The 22011-nt window shown below is 41.3% G+C and overlaps 2 protein-coding genes across 5 annotated transcripts in view; both read left to right on the forward strand.

Moving 5' to 3' along the window:
* The window catches only part of LOC137273096 (A disintegrin and metalloproteinase with thrombospondin motifs 18-like), a 41520-nt gene extending 35976 nt beyond the window's left edge, over positions 1–5544 (forward strand). For 2 of the 4 annotated variants that reach the window (XM_067805545.1, XM_067805544.1), the window contains 5 exons: positions 56–1396; positions 2739–2882; positions 3818–3949; positions 4322–4463; positions 5057–5544. In XM_067805545.1, coding sequence (XP_067661646.1) covers positions 56–1396; positions 2739–2882; positions 3818–3949; positions 4322–4458 — 1754 coding nt within the window. In that variant the 3' untranslated portion in view covers positions 4459–4463; positions 5057–5544. The remainder of the gene's footprint in view (positions 1–55; positions 1397–2738; positions 2883–3817; positions 3950–4321; positions 4464–5056) is intronic. The other 2 variants (XM_067805547.1, XM_067805546.1) reach the window with 2 other exon arrangements.
* A 13773-nt stretch (positions 5545–19317) lies between these two features.
* The window catches only part of LOC137272179 (A disintegrin and metalloproteinase with thrombospondin motifs 15-like), a 59787-nt gene continuing 57093 nt past the window's right edge, over positions 19318–22011 (forward strand). Inside the window, exons 1-2 of the mRNA XM_067804531.1 lie at positions 19318–19600; positions 21630–21842. Of these exons, the coding sequence (XP_067660632.1) occupies positions 21753–21842 (90 nt within the window). The 5' untranslated portion in view covers positions 19318–19600; positions 21630–21752. The remainder of the gene's footprint in view (positions 19601–21629; positions 21843–22011) is intronic.

Raw genomic sequence — 22011 nt, forward strand, 5'->3', positions numbered from 1 at the left:
TTGCTGACAAGACACATGTTGCTGACGACAGCTACACGTTTGTCTTTGTTGGCAGGTGCTTGCAAAGATGTCGACACGGAAGAATGCAAAGGCCACGGTCCCAGCGTCTGCACCGAGTACCCTGAATGGTCGAAGGAGAATTGTGCCAACTACTGCGGCTGTGACAGCACGGTGGGGACGGGCTCCACTGGGGAGGCAGACGCTACCGACAGCTGCCAGGACAAGGACACCGAGACGTGCAAGGATCAGGGAGCCAGTGCCTGTACTGAATATCCTGAATGGGCTAAAGAGAACTGCGCTAAATTTTGTAACATCGGTTGTAAGTCCTCAGGTGACACATGCAAGGATAAGCTTGACCAATGTGACCAGTACGATGACCAAACCTGCACGAAGTACCCCGACTGGGCGCTGGAGAACTGCAAGAAACGATGCAACCTTTGTCCAGGTGAGAGTCACATGACTAGCGCGCAGTTTATAGTCAGCAGTAGCACGGCGGCGGCATCTACGGCTTCATCAACAGCGGCATCTACAAGCATTAGCACGGCAGCAACTGCGGCGTCCATTGACAGCAACTGCAAGGACGTTTTGACGAACTGCGCGGCGTATGGGGTGAGCACATGCAACCAGTACCGCGACTGGGCGCGACAGAATTGCCAGAAGTACTGTAATATATGTGGCCAGGTCACCAAAGCTGCATCTACGACACCGGCAGCAACGGTAACTGCAGCACCAGCGGCGACAATTACCTCTCAGGGGGACGCTACGTGTACGGACCTGATGGACTGCTCTGCGTACGGTGCCACAGTATGCACGTCCTATAAAGACTGGGCCACGAAAAACTGCAGGATGTTCTGTAGTCTTTGTTCCTCACACCAAGAGCCTACTTCTACATCTACCACGACAACTTCGACCGCCACGACGACACAGATGACGAACACGGCTGTTAACGGTGATTGCGTTGACAAGGTAAACTGCCCCGGCTATGGAACGGGCGTATGCTCACAATATCCAGACTGGGCCACCGAAAACTGTAAAAAGTTCTGCGGCAAATGTGATTCAAAGAAAACTCAAGCTACTGCGCAGTCGATAACGGTGACAACACCAACGTCCGACTCAAGCTGCAGGGATGCACGAGGTGATTGTGAAGGCTACGGTAAAGGCGCGTGCACACAGTATGCTGACTGGGCCAAACAAAACTGCCAGAAATTCTGTAACATGTGCGAGGTGACAACTGCTGCGGGCGACCCAGACTGCAAGGACACCAGGACGGACTGTGCTGGTTACGGGGCAGATGCGTGCGCACAGTATCCAGACTGGGCGGCTTCAAACTGCAAACGTTTTTGCAACTTGTGTGGCACTGGTGTTGTTGGCGACGCTACAAAGCAGCTTGTGACAGGTAAACCATGACAACGCTCTCCAGTACAAGGCGAGGCGATCTTCATAGTGTCTGACATTCATGGGGCTAGTAGCAGAGGGTATTTCATAGGGACACAACATGGGGCTAGTAGCAGTAGATGTCCATTAGGGGCACTGCGTGTTGCTCGTAGCAGAAGATATCCCATGGGGCGCTAACTGGGGCTAGTAGCAGAGGATGTCTACAGGGGCACTGCATGGACTAGTAGCAGAGGATGTCCCAAAGGGGCACAACATGGGACTAGTAGCAGAGGATGTCTATAGGGCCACTACATAGGACTAGTAAGTGAGGATGTCCCATAGGGGCACCACATGGGGCTAGTAGCAGAGGATGTCTATAGGGGCACTACATGGGACTAGTAACTGAGGATGCCCATAGGGGCACTTCATCTGACTAGTAGCAGAGGATGTCCCATAGAGCACTGCATGGGGTTAGAAGCAGAGGATGCCCACAGGGGCACTACATGGGGCCAGTAGCAAAGGGTGTCCCATAGGGGCGGTACATGGGACTAGTAGCAGAAGATGTTCAAAGGAGCACAACATAAGACTAGAAGCAGAGAGCGCTTCTAAAGCAGCGGCGCGTGGATGTCACATCGACACTTCATCGGAGCGCTTTTTGTGGATTAATGTAACACCTTTTTTATTTCACTTCACATGCATCCTCGGGAATTACATGCCACACTCTGTTAAAAGTATCCAGAGTAAAGCAGAGACTTGTAGATCCTACGTACCTCCTGTAGATACCTGAGCAGAACCAGATCACGGTCCCAAGCTGTCTACACCGACTCAGCTTGCATCACTTTTTTTCTCAGGAGTACTGACTGTGTTTGTTTCATTTGTAGATACTTGCGACCCATGAGCCACCCAGACCTCCGTGTAGCCTGGCACTTACAATGGAGATCTATGTGTTAGTATGGACTCTGAAACGCCACCCTGTTGTCAGTGTCAGACTAGACTATTTCAAAGCCTCTGACATTGCCGTACATACAACACTTACTGAGTTCTGTACACTTGCTATTTCTTCAATGGCGATCTACACATGCCCTCTGCTGAATATATATTTGCCAAACTATCTTGAGAGCCAGATTGTGATCTATACATAATCTCTAATGACTGACAGTGATTAATGCATGATCTCTAATGACACTCAGTGATCAATATATGATCTCTTCTATGTTCTGTGAAAGTCTCCGTTGAATGTGTTTGTTCTACAGGTGATGTCAACTGGCTATAACTTACTCGTGATGACTGCTGACTGTTCGGTGCTCTAACCGTAATCAGTCAAACCTGTGGTTTTCAACGGAATTGTTTTATATTTTTGCCAGACACAAATACAGACACTGACACAGACACGGCAGTCTGCGAGGACAAAACTGACTGCCCTGGCTACGGACGGTCGATGTGTTCAAATGACCAGTACAGGGACTGGGCTAACGTTAACTGTCCCAAATATTGTGGATTCTGTGGTGGTAAGGCAGTGACTGATTGTCAGCACTGAGTGACCCCCAACCCCCCTCTAAGTGGCAGCACTCGTTACTTCCTTACCAGGTGACAGCGCTAGTTAGCTCCTCGCCAGGTGGCAACACTAGTTCCCTCCTTGCTTGTTCCCGCCAGCACATAGTTTGATTTATTTGCACCGAATTTTCTCACCAATTTCTCTTTCTCCGTTACAGCAAATATTATCTCGTCTTTTGTTTTAGTTTCTTGCACTGCATTGTTACACTACATGTTTGTATTACACACTAACTGTATTACTATCACCATGTCTATCCTCGGCCACTGGTGCCTCTCCCTCCTTTACTTGCACTTTGATCCCCACCTCCATCACATCCAGAGACTTAACACGTCACAACACGTACATTCGTCTTAGTACTTGTCCTGGAGACCCTTCCTAAAATGTATATATGTCTGTATCTCTCCGAACAACAAGCGACATGCCCCAGAGACCTCCAGTGGTGTTTCTATATTTATGACAATTGTGGAAGCCGCATACACGTTCTGTGTCCATGGTAACTGTTCCACAACGCTTCGTCAGTAAAACTAGCTTAGGTACATGTGGAGGAGTGTAGCGTAGCCATGTCAGGACTCGCTGACCTGGGGATCCAAATAAGGCCATTTGCTTGCATACATCTTGCCCTTGGTTTTTGTTCCCAAAGCGACAAACGCCATTAGAGTTCTCCCCGAAAATAGGCTGACGCTAATAAACCACTGATAGAATGATACGATCATCCTGCAGAAGGAACCCCAAACATATAAGAACAATAACGGCGCAGGATTGGGTTTCAGAGCATTTAGGATTAAGGCAATTCCGAAGTAACACATATGGTAGTAACAGTTTAGCGTGGAGTCATTCATCCGACAATTTGTCTAACGCTGTTCTCCTCTTCCACCTTCCCCCTCCTAGCGGCAAAGACTAGCAGCAGCGACACTGCCTCCTGCGTGGACCTGGTCGACTGCGCGGGGTACGGTGCCGACGTCTGCAATCAGTACGGCGACTGGGCCAAGACCAATTGTAAAAAATTCTGCGGCATCTGTGGTGAGTCAATGTATCCTGTGTTTGTTGTGAGTCGTTGTAGATGTTTGTTGAGGGTCACTGTGTGCTGTAATAATGGAGAGTCTATGTATCTCGTGCCTGTGGTGAATCATTTTATCCTGTGTTTTATGGTGAGTCACTGTTTTCTGTGATAATGGTGAGTCTGTGTGTCTCATGTCTGTGGTTAGTCACTGTAGCCCATGTTTGTGGTCAGTCACCCTGTCCTGTGATGATGGCGAGTCTATGTGTCTCGTGTCTGTAATGAGTCATTGTATCTCAGGTATATACGTATATTTATGACGCGTACACTTGTGAAGGTTCCAGTGGATTTGTATAAAACGTCTGACAATGTTCCCATCCTATGCTGTTCCTCAGGAGCCGGACACACCACCACCACCAACAGTGACTGCAAGGACACATCTAGTGACTGTTCAGGCTACGGTACATCAGTTTGCACTCAATATGCTGACTGGGCGAAAACCCACTGCCAGAAGTATTGCAACCTCTGCTAGACAAGGTAACATTACTGCAACCACTCCCAGTTAAAACAGCATGTAGGAACACTCTAACCCCTGTCTCACCAGCTTGCACTGCTCATCGCTCAAAGACTAGGTGCAGTTACGCTAACATCAGGCAGAAATACTGTAACCTGAAATTGATCAGAAACTTTACCTAGAAATCTCAAGGGAAAAGGTTTCAATACTGAGAGTACTAAAGTCAATGGCAGTGATATTATTTCCACTGAAACTCAACATAAATAATGTAGGAAAACATGTCAGTGACAAGGCTACTGCATCACTGTGACCCGATTTTGGCCGCAACGTACGTTAGACGTGTTAGCATTGAACAGTGTAATATATGTGGTTCTTAGCTGTATTTGGATGATACATGTCTTATGTACCCGGCACGTGCATCTCAAAACCATGTGCAGCAAATCTAGATCATAATCTTTCAAATGTATGATATTATTAAGAAAGGGACGCTCGTATTTTCGTCGCGTCTAGTGTTCTGCTCGTAATAATTTCTCAGTGGATTGTATTACCAGCTGGTGCTTGTTGTCATGCAGACCGTCTATATTCGGTCACCTACAGTCTTCCTCATTTGTTTCAGGTTTCTGCAGTGGGTGCTGATGTGCGAACCTAGATTTCCGGTCAGTTGCTTCCGGTCTCACCTGAGCCTGGCCCCTTTCTTCAAACACCCGACTGGACAATGTTTGTGTTTTACGTCAATACTGTTTGTGTATAGACATAGTTTGTGTTCATCACGTGACGGAGTGTGTTTTGTGTGACGTGTAAATAGTTGTTATTTGGCTGCAGAAAAAGACCCAATGACAATATGGTGATACCAATGATACCGATGCTACGCAGATAACGACATACTGCGATGATAGTACAAGCAACAATTCACTGACATAAACACTTTACTTCAACTGTTAAATGCATAAAACACGAAATGCAATCACTTCAAGGGGAGGCAACTCCCCTGACTGGGAACGTCCAATGCTGTAAATCTTTTATTGATTCCCACGACAAAGGACCAATGCTCTCATTAGCATGACGAATGTATTTATTTTGCAATATTAAACTGATAGTATCAGTGCTACGTCTTGATTTGTATTTTGAGCACACGACGTCCTATGACACTTGTCCCGTAAGTCCGACCTTTGGATGCGTGTAAAAACACACTGGTCGGTCTGGAGGGTTGCGGCGTTTAGGTCGACTACTTCTAGACAATATGATTACACGATGCCATTTACACGATGCTCTAGACAATAGGCTGACATTGTTTTCACAACGACACTGTTAAAGGGGCACTGATGCGGAGCAATTTCCGTGGACTGGTGTAAACTTTTGTTATTGCTTTTCTCCAGTGAGTACCTGGATGATATCCCAGAATTCGTGACTGGTTCGTGACCTCTGCTGCGCAGTCCGTATGCGCAACTAATAGTTTAATTACAGACAGATCAACTGAGGTGAAGTCATTTTTACTTCATTACAAATGTATTATGAAAACAAATGAAACACTTTGAAGGTTAATCATCTGCCAGTAGTAGAAATGGTAAAAAACTATTAGGACGGGAAAATACCGAACCCTAATTAGTTTATTGTCATATTTGTATGATTTTGAAAACTAATAAAAGAACACACGATCTGCTTATACTCATAGTAAATTTCTAACATAACAGCAACATTTATACATTGTATAGACTGCCAATGTGGATCCTATTTCACACACATACGCGATCTAGTGTGTGTTTTCTGTCATATCGATTCTGCTGAATGCTACAACAAATAAATTAAAACAAAATGCAAATAATGAATGTAAAACAGACTAATTTTATAGCAACAATGTCAGAATACTACCTTGTTCAGGAATGTATTCATCAATATCCACGTAAAAGAAATCGTATTCCATTCATCTGCAGCTGGTAAATAATCCTGCTCTGTGCCGTGTGTCTTACAACTGTCTCATTTGCGAAAAAGTAACACATCGTTTCACGTCTTTCGTTGGTGAAAACCTGATAAACCTCTCACTGGTCACCCAAGATAGCACACCTGGCAACTAATTGTATGAGATCCGCTATTCTAAGTAATTTAGTTAACCAATAATGTGCAATCAATCAACGCAAGGGTGGTTAATTCTTTGAAGGGAGGATGTTGTTTTTACAATCGCACTTTACGACAGGGTGTAGTCATCAACACACACTGCCTTTTGACAAAAGTAATTAATCAATCACTGTGTTATCGGTTAATCCTTTGATCGATGTTTGTTTTTGTAACTCAGCTGATAAACCCTCTTGCATCACGTACATGCACATATTACATAACATGCAATACATTTGCCGCTACAGACCTTAATTTATAATGTTGAGTATTTACTCCAGACAGGAGAAATGCCAAATGGGAACCTTTGTTGAGTAACCGAAGTGGTGTTACTACTAATTATACCTGTTAAAAATTCATTAATTGACCAACCAGAGAATGATGACAAATAACACGTGTAGGTTTACACCATCAAACGCGAGTTACAGCAAGGAAGATGTAATCTCTGTGTCTCATGCAGCCTGAAAACACTTATGGGCCGAAACTGTTTTGAGGATACCAACGGAATTTCGTTACATAAGGAATACATACAGGCATTTGCTATGTACTTGGGTAAATAGGTGAAATAAGGGAGGTTACGTAAGAAAATTGTCAGATTTCTCTACCAAAGGCAAAGTCGTCTTTTATTGTTTACGAATTCAAATAAATCAACTGTATGTTTTTATTATCATAAATAATAAACCATTGTGGCTACCATAGCTACCAAAATTTACGTATGATATTTGCTATCACAGCTGAACCAACACTCAAAATTACCTAAATATAAAGCTTTGCAATCTTCCGGAGTGAAACAAATGGCTTGCTACGTGCCTGTAGACATCATATTTTCATGTAACATGATTAAATATCGAGGTTAAAAACAGAGAAATAGGATCAAATTGAGTAACTATACCATCCAAGCATCATATTTTCATGTAACATGATTAAATATCGAGGTTAAAAACACAGAAATAGGATCAAATGGAGTAACTATACCATCCAAGCATCCGAAAAAAACTACACTGCTGGGATATTTTGTTACGATCAGACAAGGAATACCATGGATATTTTTAAATAATGGCATATGATGGGCATCCGGCCTCCTGACTCTTATGGGTGAAGAAACTCTGCTAATATGGACAGGAGCCCAGTTCCTTTGTCCGTCACGGTCGAAGGAGCGGGCGCTGACCAATTTGCAGTTTGGTTCCGTAATTAGACAGTTGGCGGGAAACATTATTCGCTCCGCATCAGTGCCCCTTTAATGCTAAAATGTTCACCGGAACATAACTGAACAAGGATCGTCATTTTTATTTATACAATCATTGCTGCAGTAACATTGCTTAATAACGTTCCTTGTTGTATTTAAATAAAATGGCATACAATACATAAGTGCTACATATAAGGTTGACAGCTAACTATACATAAAATAACATACAATACATAATATAATGTGTTACAGATTTAGTAACATGTAGCCAAATCAAAGAATCGTGAGCTTAAGAACTTAACAGAATACGACGCATTGTCTAAGTACTACATCAGCGTGATGTCGTTTCTTGCAAGCTTGCAAGCAATGTGTCCAATCGTCGTTCCAAACCTCTGTATCTATTCTTCTTGTGGGTCAGTCTGTGGCCGACATTATACTGAAGCATCTTTGCCTCATTGAGACCCTGTCTCTCAGGAACTTGGCCAAGATGGTTTGGATGCTGTTTTCCGACCACCTTCTTCTCACGTTCGTACCAGCCCTCGAGGTTGTTGCACGTTCGCGGACCGTCGGTTCCAGCTGCCAACAATCAGGTTCTCAATCCATTGAGATGTGACGTAGTCAGCCATATATATCAAAGTTGGTGTTGTGTCTTTATACTTACGTGTCTTTCGGGCACCAGAGGCAATCCAGCACATCTTCGGACAAATTTTGATATCTCGAAATCATTAACCATCTCAAAGTCCATCTAAATAGAGAACATATAAATATATATAGCTCACGTAAGTGTATACAAAATTCCAAAGTAAAATGAGAATGAAAAAGTAGCGTCATATGACTCACCTGTATTTTATCTGGGTTCCACGGGAGCTGAAGTTTCCTGCTGTCTCCTTGATGAGACGGAGAGCTCTCGTGTAAGTCTCCCTCCCTGTTTGGCAGCAACAGGAAGAGCAAAGGAAACGTCTGGTCGGATATCTTGGCGTGGATCGTCAGTGTGAACAGACCCGTGGTTGTGATCGCTAGGTAATTTCGAAATAATGTCGTTCACCGTGGAGACTGTTGATTTGCAGTCTTTCTTAATGCATCTCTACGAGATCCATTCTTCCTCTTTGCTCTTGTTCACACAGTACATATAACCATTTGCACAAAGGTATCTTCCACAACGAGAAGTGGGAAAAAACTTCCCATAACGGAGTTGTGAGAATGACAGATGAAAACTGTCATTTCCAACATTCTTATAGCATGCAGGTTTATAAAAGAAGTTGAATAACTCACCAGTAAGCATCATAATCAAAGTCACTGAATGAGATTCACTCACACTGCCATGTTCCGTTTCCTGAGTGAACACATTTCACATTTTGTTGAATACCAGTGTCATAATAGCACAAAACAACACTGTTGTCACAGCATCAAACGGATATCTACCTCGGCCCAAAGGTCGAAGTTACGAGACTACCCCGTTTTAAGAGGGACTGACATGAGAAGAGCATGCAGTGAAAATGAGTATTAATGAAATAGATTACATTGAGACTAGACTGTTGTTTAGAGAGCTAGGGTTAGGATATAAAATGTTGAAGATAAAATAACTGATAAATTTAGGTAGATTTGGGCTATTTCGATAGTATATCTCATCCAAATAATATCATGACACAATACTTTAAAAGATTCACATGTTTATTATATTTACAGCAGTAACTACATACAAAGTTGACTCTGGCACATATATTCTGCATCAGCAGCTCAAGCAGGCTATATGACTCATTATCTTACCTCACCTCGTTTTCCGATTAGCTCAGCCAATCAATGTATCGATCAGTGTGTTCTTTGTTGCCTGCATGGAATGACGACTAGTGGGAATTTGGCACTTTGTGTTTGGCGTGTTTTGGTTGTTGTCGGTATTGGCTAATTCCCAAACTTTGGCATGAGTTTATCGGGATCCTATTCGTGCTTTGAACAGTGCCAAATTAAAGGATTGTTTATATTCGCTCTTGAAACCCTGGGTATATGAAACCTTGGGTATGTGAAACATGCCACCTGAATCTTTTCTGCAATAAGTGTGCATGATTGTGAGTGCTTGTCCGAGGGAACGGGGCTTTAAAAGTTGACTTCTAGCCATAGGTGGTCTGCTTAATGATTTAGTGCAAATGTACTTTCTGTGTTCTTTCCATAAAGGTACTGCATACACAAAATATGAGATTAACATAATACAAATTTAAAGATTTTAACCTAATGGATAATTCTCACCAATGGGTTTTGTGGTTCACGTTGAACAACTGAGAGAAACAAACTCCGTATGATGGTTAACCGTTGGCACCCACCTTACCCTATTCACGACCTGTAACACCTCTGCATACCTGTCACATGCGGAGCTGACCTACATTGACAAACCTTGACCTTTCTGACCCAACACTGTCACTGTCACAGGTCATTGGCTCCCTCCTTCTACAAGCAGTCTGCGTTCTGCTGTTTATTTTGTTGACAGTTACACAGACAGAATCGTTCATACAAATGCATAAAATCGGTGATTTACAATGTGATTTAGGTTGTCTGACAAAACATCCACGTGCAAAGTTTGAGATCGATGGATCATTGGATGAAGAGTTATATACAAAAACCCGGGTCCACGTGCATTTCATGCCAAACTATAGTTGTAATAAAAGTATCTGGCAGAATATCCTGGACAATTAACATGTCATTTCCTGTAAGTCTGCAGAAAGGAAACCTGTTTGGCGATGACAATGGCTCTGAGTACCAATTCCATACTCTGTGAATACATTTTACGTTGCCTTAGAGACACTTTGTAACACAATTTCAGTATATTTGGTTTTTGCAACCAGAATAATAATTTCCTTTGAAATCCACACTAACACTGTAAAGGGGGGGAAATAGATATGACAATTAAAAGCCAGTGTCCTTGCAAACAGGATTTAGTGCTGATTCAGTACTTGCAGTACTAGAAACAATTAGGGTTTTTTTCAAACTGGAGTGCACCAGTTCAACAAAAGGGAGCAAATAGGCAAAACTGACCGATTGTATCATATTTACCAAGTGTAGGTCTTTCACTGGCTCGGCATTTTGTTTTAGGGGTAGCTGATTGCCCACATGGGTTCTCCAGTGTTAGACACTGTTAGGGCATTTAGGCTGTTTTCATTGATGTAAAATGCTGCTATGCGCATCCTTAAAAAGGCATCAAAGTAGCATTTTCATATTAACCAAAAATAAGAACAAAAATACATTATCTGAACGAACATATTTTTCTGATTTTTATCAGTGGGTTGAAAAGTTACCTTTATGCATAAGTAGCTGCCATGATGTTTTAACAAAGGGTTCATAAATACGGCCTACCTTTAGAATACAGCACCACAAACTTTAAAGACACGTCATAATGCTACATATTTTACGTAATTGCAGGTGGTTTTGTTCAAAAGCTCGTTCTTGAAACAATGCCCTATAACGCCGGCACAACAACAAGGTCGTCAAATTTATCTAGTTCGTATAAACAGTGAGACTATATGTAGAGGGAGAAGAAACTCCCCGAATGGCCCCTGAACGTATGTCTCGGGTCGTTACGTAACCAGTGTAGCCAATATGGCGGAAGCGTAGTATTTAAGATTGAGCCCGGTTTATTTTCAACAGCTAATTATGTTCGCTGAGTGTTGTAACAGCTGAAATCCTACATGTAGAAGATACGTTAACTATTTTGTCACTTCACTTTAAGCCAAATAATCGGTATTAGTGTCCGTATTAGGACAGTAGATTTGTAGTAAAGTTTCAAGTCGGTATGTTATAGCTCACTGGCTTCTATTCTCGATTCACCGCGAAAATAGACTAAATTGTGCTGATAAAAGTCTTTCACACATGCCTTTAATTTTTAGAAGGAGAACATACCTATAGTTGAAAGGTATTTGCAAGTAATAGTGATAGTTTTATGACTTAAAAAATTATTAGGGTGTAATTGAGGTGTGTGAAAATATGATATTTTGCCGATCAGTTCTGATCCGCCATTGAAATGTTACATGCCGTAGTTTGAGTGTTTCTAGTTATTTCCTCAAATGTATCTTTCACATGCACCTTTAATTCATATGAGGAGAATATACTATCAGGTGAAATGAGTTTGCAAGTAATATTGGTAGTTTCATAAGGTGTATGTGATTTTTGTGAAAAATATGACATATCGTCGATCTGATCTGATCCACCACTGATGCTTGTGATGCTTGAAGGTTATAGTTCCATAACTTTTTTCATTCTTGTTGATCTTATTACTTGATAAAACTGGAAAGGTGTTTAGGACACTTTGTGACAGTTTTGCACTTTGTTCTTGAGGGCAGTGTGACTGTGTCAGTTAACGTTTTGTGAATGTCCATTCCATTCCCCGCATGCAAAAAGATATCTGAATTAAGTATTAGTGTAAACAAAAATGTCTCAAAGTAGATTTTTTTAAAAAGGACAGCTGATGTTTACCTTTACGATACCTTTACGTTGCTAAACATGTTTTGGGAGGGAAGGCTGCGGTGTATCATACATTCTGTCATTCATTCACATATTCGTCCAGGAGCGTTAGACACTAACAGTAGGTAACATTGGAAAAAATAGTAGAAAGCTGATTTTTTTCAGGAAAGCTTCAGAGCATAATTGCCACGTGCAAAGTACAAAGTTCTGCAAATTCTACCTTGTGGCATTTTGAAAATGGCCGCAAATTTCAAGATGGCCGCCAAAATCATTAACATGACTATACGCACGTATATATTGTCAATAAATATGCCATGTGACATATCAAATGAAAGCTGATCTCACAAGGAATCTAAATATATTACCTTTAACACCGCACATACATAAGACGATAAAAATGGCATGACAACAACACATTTGATGCTTGTGCATTTAGTCAAATTTATCAAAATGTCACTATTCTTGACTTAATATATACATTTTCAGCTGTTATTGATGAACAGAATTATTATCCTCTCAAGATAGATTATTTTATCTCTTTCATGAAAAGTAACATTAAATCCATATAAAGGTGAAAAGCATATATGATATGTTGTCTGGTAAGTAATACACGAAGTAGCTTGTGATTTTGAAACAATTCAATGACTTTATGCAACAAATAAAATAGATAAGATGTGATATTTGGGTGAACATTATTGAAGTAAGTGTTTAAAACTGACTAAACAACATAAAATACAACATAATGATGGAAAGATGTGGAATGCCGATCTGTGGAAAAGACATTGCAACCGATCACGGTGAAGTTGGTGAAAAGGGTCTTCATGGTGTTGTCCGAGGACGTATATAGAGAGGAAATGGTTACCAGTCATATTTTGAAGAAAGCAAGGCAAAGTTATCATTTGTTTCCCATGGGGAATGCTGAAGGCAATACATCAGAACGAGGAGCATAAATTCTTTCAAAAGAGAACATGAAAAACAATCTCTCGACATTGAAAGCCCAGCTTCTAAATTGCGCTCAAATGCTACTGTTGTCAACGTCAAAACACATTGTCTCAACTGTATTGAGGAAATAGATCATCGTAGAGTCAAGTCACACGAAACTATGACGACCATTCTATTCAAAGTATACTGAAAAAAGCAGATGCTCGAGCTGACGAGTGGGGGAACACTGTCAAACCCTGGATCTCAAATACCATTGATTGTATAGCTGCAGTGGTGAAGGCGAAATATCATCATGATTGTCGTGTCCTCTACATGTTGGTAGGCCATTTTCAACCGAGGACAATACAGATGGAAGAGGTCCGCCTCTAGATACAGTAAAACATGAAGCACTTGAGAAACTGTGCATGTATATTCATGAAAATGATGAATGTCAGAATTCACTTCAGGAACTCACATCTCTTTGAATAGCTTTCTAGGTGGAACCAATGGATATGAGCCAAAAACTCTTCATCTGAAGTTTATGAACTTTTTGGGGAAGGATATTATCAGCTCTTGTGAGCGTGGAAAGCCGAAAATTTACACGCTCTTGGGTGAAAGAAATTGCATCTTAACTTGATGAAAGCAACACACTGGTACCAGACTCTTTACATCGTTTCATGTGTAGCATAAAAAAGTCCAAGTCGGACCAGGTGAAAGTCTGTCAACGTCGTCAAACAGCAAATGCTCACAGCATAATATCTGCCTGTCGTCCAAGATCGTTTGTCTCACAAATATTGTTGGCCATATCCACTTACATTAACCACAGGTATGAAAGCAGAGAATTGGTTGATATCGGAATATGCAGAACAAATGTCATTGATCCAGCAGTTCATTTGCGTGGAACAAAGATGACTCCCTTGTTCCATGCTGCTGGCTATCGTACCTATGTCAAATCTGAGCGTCTGTATCTTGAAGAAATAAAAACCCGAAGGACATAATGTCGCCAGATCAGTTCAAGGCCTAAACAGAAAAAGGGTACTTCACCATTAGAAGAACTGGCAAATTCTGGAGTGGCAACTTCACTGACCAAGTGATCGAGCAAGATCTGATGCGACTGCTGAAGATCTCTGGTGGAATGGTTCGTGGTCATGGTATAACTGACAGCACTGTTGCCAAATGGGTCCATGCAATGCTTCAATATACATGTATACCAGTATGTGATGCTTTAGAGAGATTCACATGGGTGCTCAGCCAAATGTCTGAGCAACATGTTGACCTCCATTTATGTAACATCGTGAGAGACAACAAAGACTATGAAACATTCTTCCATTGCCTGAAAGACAATTCTCCTTTCTCCTATGACGAGCATGGGTCTCTCATCTGCATAGCAAGAGGTGTTGTAGTTGGCCAATCGGTAAACGCAGAAGTTTCTATAGGAAAGAAGGCAGCTTCAGCAGTCACAAGTCAGATGTTTGCTAATCAACTAAGATCACAAGTCATAGACGACAATGACCATCCAAACAGAGTGCATTATGTCATTGGCGGTAGCCAACTGCTACAGAGTTTGCCAGAGATGAGACAGCTATGTGTCCTTTGTGCTTCCACATTATGGTTCAGTTTAGTGGAGTTTGATGGCTATAATCTGCTGAACAGAGTCGACAGGCTCAGCCAAACATATCATCTCAAATCATTTTTGAGCCAGACATGAAGGCAACAACTTCACCAAAACTTTTTCTTAGCAACAAGAAAAACAAAGGTCGCTTCATAACATTATTAGTATCATGCCATTTTTATTGTCTTATGTATGTGTGGTGTTAAAACTAATATATGTAGATTCCTTGTGAGATGAGCTTTTATTTGATATGCCGCATATTTATTGACAAAATATACGTGTGCATAATCATGTTAATGATTTTGGCCGCCATCTTGAAATTTGCGGCCATTTTGAAAATGCCACAAGGTAGAATTTGCAGAACTTTGTACTTTGCACATGGCTATGATGTTCTGAAGCTTTCCTGAAAATTCAGCTTTCTACTATTTTTTCCAATGTCATGTCTTATGCTCCTGGCCTATATGTACTTCTTTCTTTTATTCTTTTTCTTTAATTCTTTCATTCCTTCGCATAGTTCTTGCTCTTAATTCTTACTACAATTCATTCATTCACTGTCAAATTCCAACCGATAGAGTAAACTGGCTGAAGTTCTGTTAAACACAGCTGAAGTTGCGACGTGAACGAGCCAAGTCAGTGTGTGCGTTGGAGCATGACGAGGCACGCGTTAATTAGTACAAATGGTAGAGAAAGAAAGCGAGTGACCTATCCCAGATGTAGATTATCCCTGGTATAAGCTCCGTTCGCTGATGTTTCATTTCTACCAGCCATGTCATTGCAGAAACCCAACAATGTTGCGAGTTTCCAGTAGTAGTTCATAGGCGGATGCGCAATTTTTCGTAAGCACCAGCTTAAATATTTGCTTCTTTCGTGACTAATTTGCTCGTATTTCTTTGTATTAGGAGGTGCTGAGGTGTTATATTTTGTATATTTTCTTATTTTGCAATTTTTAAAGTTAGTAAGAATGGCTTACACTTGTCACATTTTGCCATATTCTATTATTCGCAGTTTTGGTCAGTTTAAATAATCTAAATATATTCTTTATTTCGGTGTCAAACGTAACTATTTGGTTCAAATGCATTATAAATGTAAACTAACATACATACATCCCCGAAATGAGGAGGGTTTACAGCGGCTGCTAAACTATGTATCAAGTTGGTGTTCGCACTGGCGTCTTTCCGTTAACATTAAGATAACCAAGTTAGTTCATTTTAGACCTAAAAGTTTTCCTAGATCTGAGTATCATTTCAAGTTCAACGCCAATACGGTTGAATATAGCTCCGCGTATACATATCTTGGCCTGTGGTTTCAGGAACATTTAGATCAACATTATACTGCATCGGAACTCGCAAAATCGGCTAGTCGTGCAGTCGGTATCATCATTTGTAAGTTCAAGGCTGTTGGTGGACTAGCATATGATGTCTATAACACCCTATATGAAAACCACGCTCAGCCGATTTTATCATACGGCGCCGCCGTATGGGGCACTCGTGAGTTTTCCTGCATTAACGCTGTTCAAAACCGGGCCTGTCGGTTGGTAACAAAACCCCAAAGCTGGCGGTAAGAGGCGAAATGGGCTGGTCATCGACGTTGACCAAACAACGAATAGAAATTCTAAGATTTTGGCGTAAACTCCCACTTGTTAACCAAGGCAGAATCAGTAATACTATCAATATTTGGTCGCAGCGCTTTAATAAATCGTGGTTCAATAAAATTACACTTTGTATTCAAGCTCGGATACAGAGTTTCGGCTATCGATTGACCATTTATTATTATGAGACCACCGGGATTGGTTAACCCAACTTTGGGACGATAAAGGACAGCAAAAGGTCAATAAACTCCGCATGTGCCGTCTGATCAAACGTACTTTTCAGGTTGAACCATATGTAAACAAAGTTATAGACCGATATAATCGTAGCCATTTAAGTAAACTAAGATGTGGCACTCTTCTCTTGCAAGTTGAACTTGGTAGATTCGCCCACCCCAAAGTTCCCCTTGAAGATAGAATCTGTCAATTTTGTAATTTAAACGTAGTTGAAGACGAAGTTCATTTTCTAACAACCTGCCTCTTGTATTCTGATTTGAGATATGAACTTTGGGTTATTATGATCTCCAAACACAATCGTGTCATCCAATCAACCCCAGCAGAGCAGTTCATCACACTTATGACCGATAAGGATATTTGTAATCCGCTAAGTTGCCTAATTACAAAAATGTTCAGACTTAGACACCAGCACTCCCCTTTGCGATAATCGCCCTTTAATACAGATCATTTTAACTTTACGTATTTTAATGTCCTGTTAGTGTGTCATAGGCCTAGAAGGCCGCATACTCTATTTTAATGTCTTATTTTATATGTTTTAGCCGTAGTTTATGACCATGTGACACTTAATTAAAATATTTCATCAGCACGGACGTAAGCGCTATAGGTATATAGTCATTCAAACAAGATGGCTTGGATTTCTTTAGCAAAGGGATTATTTCAGACAGTTTCCACAACTTGGGGAAACAATGGTTATCCAGGGGGCGTTGAAACAACGTGCAGATGATATAAGTCCGCTAATCACGGCACTCTTTGAGAACAATACTGGCCACTTTATCTGGCCCTGCCGATTTCCAAATATTAATTTTCCGAAGACAACGGCTGAGGTCAGTTTTCGAAATGATGATATCATTGTCCGGGGGAGGTAACTGATTAAGGATGTTGTTTGTTTCATGGAGAAGTCATGACAGTCAGATCTGGAGTAGAAGGAGTTTAGGACACTGGCAAAGGTCTTGTCTTCATCTACAAGCATTATTTGTATTGTCGCCATCGCATCCGATCATCTTCTTGGCAGCATGCCACACATGCCGTAGGTGATTCTGGTTGAACTGAGACTCGACGTTGTTCTTATACTTATTCTTACACTGATAAACTATCCGATTGATATCCTCTTGAACACCCTAACTTTATCATTTTCTTCAAAAGCTCTATTTTCTCTCGTTTAGGAACGTTTTTATCTCTTTTTACCCCCGACCCGTGAAGGTCCCGGGGTAGAATAGGCCTTCAGCAACCCATGCTTGCCATAAAAGGTGACTATGCTTGTCGTAAGAGGCGACTAACGGGATCGGGTGGTCAGACTAGCTGACTTGGTTGACACATGTCATCGGTTCCCCATTGCGCAGATCGATGCTCATGTTGTTGATCACTGGATTGTCTGGTCCAGACTCGATTATTTACAGACCGTCGCCATATAGCTGGAATATTGCTGAGTGAGACGTAAAACTAAACTCACTCACTCACTCACTTTTTACCCCCACGGCATATTGTTCCTGTAGCTATTACTAAATCCACTCTAAACAGGTTCGCCTGTCCGCTAACTCGAGGGGATCCCGTGTCCACAGTTTTATAGTCTCTCCGGTCTGCAGTCTTCGTCTGTACTTGGCCAGGAGGAAGACATCGCTATGGGCCGAGGCTCCTATGGCCGCATTGCTCACAGAATTGTACTTGTACGCATTTGTGACGTACTTGGAGGGGGGCACAGTCTTGTCAAACAGGATTTCTCATGACATGTACATCAATGTCACATTCAAGTGGTTTTAGTTTTAGTGCTTATTGAAATATTTAAATGGGGTGTCTTTGTATACAAGCTTGTTTTCACACTATACGCCTAAGAACAGGATCCTTAGAGAGATATACAGAACCAGGGCTTGGAGATATCCAGTCCGGATTGCCCGCGAAAGGCTAGGGTTATATTGGGCGTTAATACAAGTGCCTGTTACAATGCAGTAAACTCAGAATAAACTGAATGATGTCGAAATTGTTTACTTAGATATTAGACCTACATAAGTATGACACTGTATTAGGGATAGTCAAACGAAGTTACTTAAGCATGACACTGTATTAGGAAGAGTCAAACAAGATCTACTTAAGCATGACAAAGTATTAGGGAGAGTCAAACAAGAGCTACTTAACCATGACACAGTATTAGGGATAGTCAAACAAGATCTACTTAAGTATGGCACTGTATTAGGGAGAGTCAAACAAGACCTACTTAAGCATAACATTGTATTAGGTAAAGTCAAACAAGACCTACTTAAACATGCCATTGTGTGAGTCAAACACCATCACCATTCACATATGACATTAGTCAGGTGAGTAGAGTCAAACATACATGGCTATGTCATTGTATGGAGCCACTGCGTGCACAAGCATAACAACTTCTCCGTGTATGAATTCGATGTTTAAATGAGTTAATAAACGATTTTATAATCCTTAGTATAATGCTAACTTCATGCAGTCGTTTGTGGAACAGCTCATTAAACCCGTCATCTGTACTAGCCATAATTGACGGGGATAGCAGGCACTAAATCACTTTCGAGGAGTGTCTGCCCCTCATCACCCATGTCTGACAGGGGTTTAATAGCCCGATACAACACAGGAAAAGCTGTATAAGTATAATATCAAGCAACATGTCTGTGACACTGACCTGTCGCCGCCTCAAGTCACCGTGCCCTCGCCTGTGGTATCCAACAAGCGGTAATTAGCATGGAGACCCTGGTATCTCAAACACTGCAGCTAGAAAACTTCGATTTCCACCCGTTTAAACACATTCGGAAGATTTATATCGCTATCAGTTCCACCACCTAACATTAAAGTCCTGGTTCTTGCTGTGCCTACTGGCTGCTGAGGGCAATATTATCCGCCTGCATTGTGGGATAATTAGCATTTAGCACTGCGCAGCAAGTTTATCACCCTTCATCCCGGGGACAATGTGATGGGTGGGCGGCTGCAGATATATAGACCGTGACCACCCTCATATCAGGGAGACAAGCTAGTCACAGTAACTCTGGCAGCTGTAGGGGTGTTTGGCACCAACAGCAACAGGTCACAGCCGCGTCATTTACAGGTAGGATTAGGACTTTTGTGAAATATTTACCTTTGTAAAACTTATGATTAAAGTTTACCTTACTACCAGTGTATTAACATTAGCGTTTGTGTTCTAGACATGTCCGTGAATTAATATGCTCCAGGTTACGTGTTTCTTGTTAACTGTTATCGCAGGTCTCAAACTCTAGACACATTTAGACACATGCTGGCCTGCGCGGGTTCTAAAGAGCGATATTCGTCTGTGAACTGACTATAGGTTTGGGTGAACGTATGGTGTCAACAGCACCTCTTAGAACGCGTTCCACACACATGGCAGCACATGGGCGGACAGGGTGAACGTAGGCGACACCAACATCGGGTAGACACCAACATCGGGTAGATCAAAGAAATCTTTTCAACTCTTTCACTGCCATGGATGTCAGTTTTGTTACATTCTGGTCATGACAACAGCTGCCATTGCTTGTGTGTACATATTCCTCATGATACTTCAACAGCGACCTCTTGGCATGGATCTGAGAGTCGCGTGGGGTAATGAGCAGTATGCATCTGGTGGTCGCATCAGTGACAAGTAGCATACATTACCATTATGAGTTGGTTCACTGTATGTGAGAAATGCCGATGAGGTATTCCAGCCCAGGCACCCCAACGAATCGGCTGAAATAGGTATGGGTAAGAATGGTGGAACCATTGTTTGAATAGTTGGCAGGAAAAGGACGTAACCAAATGGTCTTTTTCACTGTTGATCTCAGACAAACCTTGTTCTTTACCAAGACGGTATGACATTCGTTATCTTTGACCTCCTTGTATTTGACTGTACTAGTACCACACTAGACTAGAATCATTTGTACTTCACAAACGTCTCAAATATAACGCTTCTTTCTAAAGTGTCTAAAATATCCATTGTTCGTTATGCTTCGTTTTCGTTTTAAATATGTATGTATGTATGTATGTATGTATGTATGTATGTATGTATGTATGTATGTATGTATGTATGTATGTATGTATGTATGTATGTATGTATGTATGTATGTATGTATGTATGTATGTACATATCATACAGACTACATACAAGTCTTTTCTTAATGTTACTCCAGTACAAAAACATGAAAGTGGATCATTTGTCATGCCAAACAGAAAAAGCGGATTACAATATTTACTTACTACAGATACAGATTTAATAATACTTGTGAAACAAGAATGTAATCACTAGGCAAGAAGTATAAGTTAATAGTGAGTATGTACACATATTACAATTTTTTTAAATTATATCTATGTTTTCTGGAGCAGGTGTTTCAGCACTTCATGTATATACAACTGATTTTCAAATCACTGAACAGAATCTACTTCTGAAATCGAAATTTATAGTTTGATGTGATTCTCTCTGTTATGTGTTCAAGGTTGTCTTTATGTAGTATCTTTTGGCAAAGAGTTCCAACAGCATAATGTCTTTGTTTTATAGCTTTCAATTCCATAGAATTTCCTGATCTATAAGGGTTGCCTATCGGTACACAACCAGGAAAATATTGCACAAATATACTTGAGCATGACCAGTCTATGAAAACTGTGCAGGATTTGCACACATCTCCTTTTACCCAAGGTACAGTATTAGTTTCAGCCTACAATATATTGGACTTGTACTCACTGCTGTCCCACATATTGTTCAACAACTAATAAGCAGGACCTGTTTCTGGGCAATGGCACAATTTTCCCATCGATATATTTGTTTCCTGTGTAATTACACAACACACATTTCCTTCTCCCACTCATTGTAATTGATTAATTGATTTGAAAACTAACACAAAATCATACATTTATTATAGGGCTACATAGATTAGATGTAATTATAGATACACACCGCAGAGGAAGACGTTCCGGCATTTCATAATCAAACATTCATCATGGGGCCCCGATACAGCGACGTATTGCTTGCCAATGTGTCCCGATAGAGGGATATAGGTTCTGTGAAATTAATCAGTTGGACCTCTAGTGTAAAATCTCCGGTAAATTTAGGTTCTTCGGCTATATAGCTGTTGATGTTTTGGTTGCAGCCTCCGTTGCTGTTTCCGTTGCACAAGCCTGATCGCCTGCACATCTGTGGATCAACGGAGAGGACATCGCTGTTTGCAGCCGGAGTCGTCGTGAAGTACTAGCAAGCCGTCGTCGCCGGTGTGATGGCCGGGGTCAACGTCATGGTCACGACAACAGCTATTTGGCTTGTACTCTCTAATACGATGACAACGACTGTATCAATGAAAGCGAAGGTGAGTGAGTGAGCTAGTGAGTCTGTATCTTCTATTTCGAAAGCAAGTGATACAATATTCATTCGGCTGGGTAATACAGAGAATGTTTATATTTATACTGTGGAAAATGGACACTAAGCTACACGTCCTTATTAATAGAGTATTAAAAAAACAGGATTAGGGATTTAAG

Source organism: Haliotis asinina, chromosome 2, assembly GCF_037392515.1.
Source record: "Haliotis asinina isolate JCU_RB_2024 chromosome 2, JCU_Hal_asi_v2, whole genome shotgun sequence".
NCBI lineage: Eukaryota > Metazoa > Mollusca > Gastropoda > Lepetellida > Haliotidae > Haliotis > Haliotis asinina.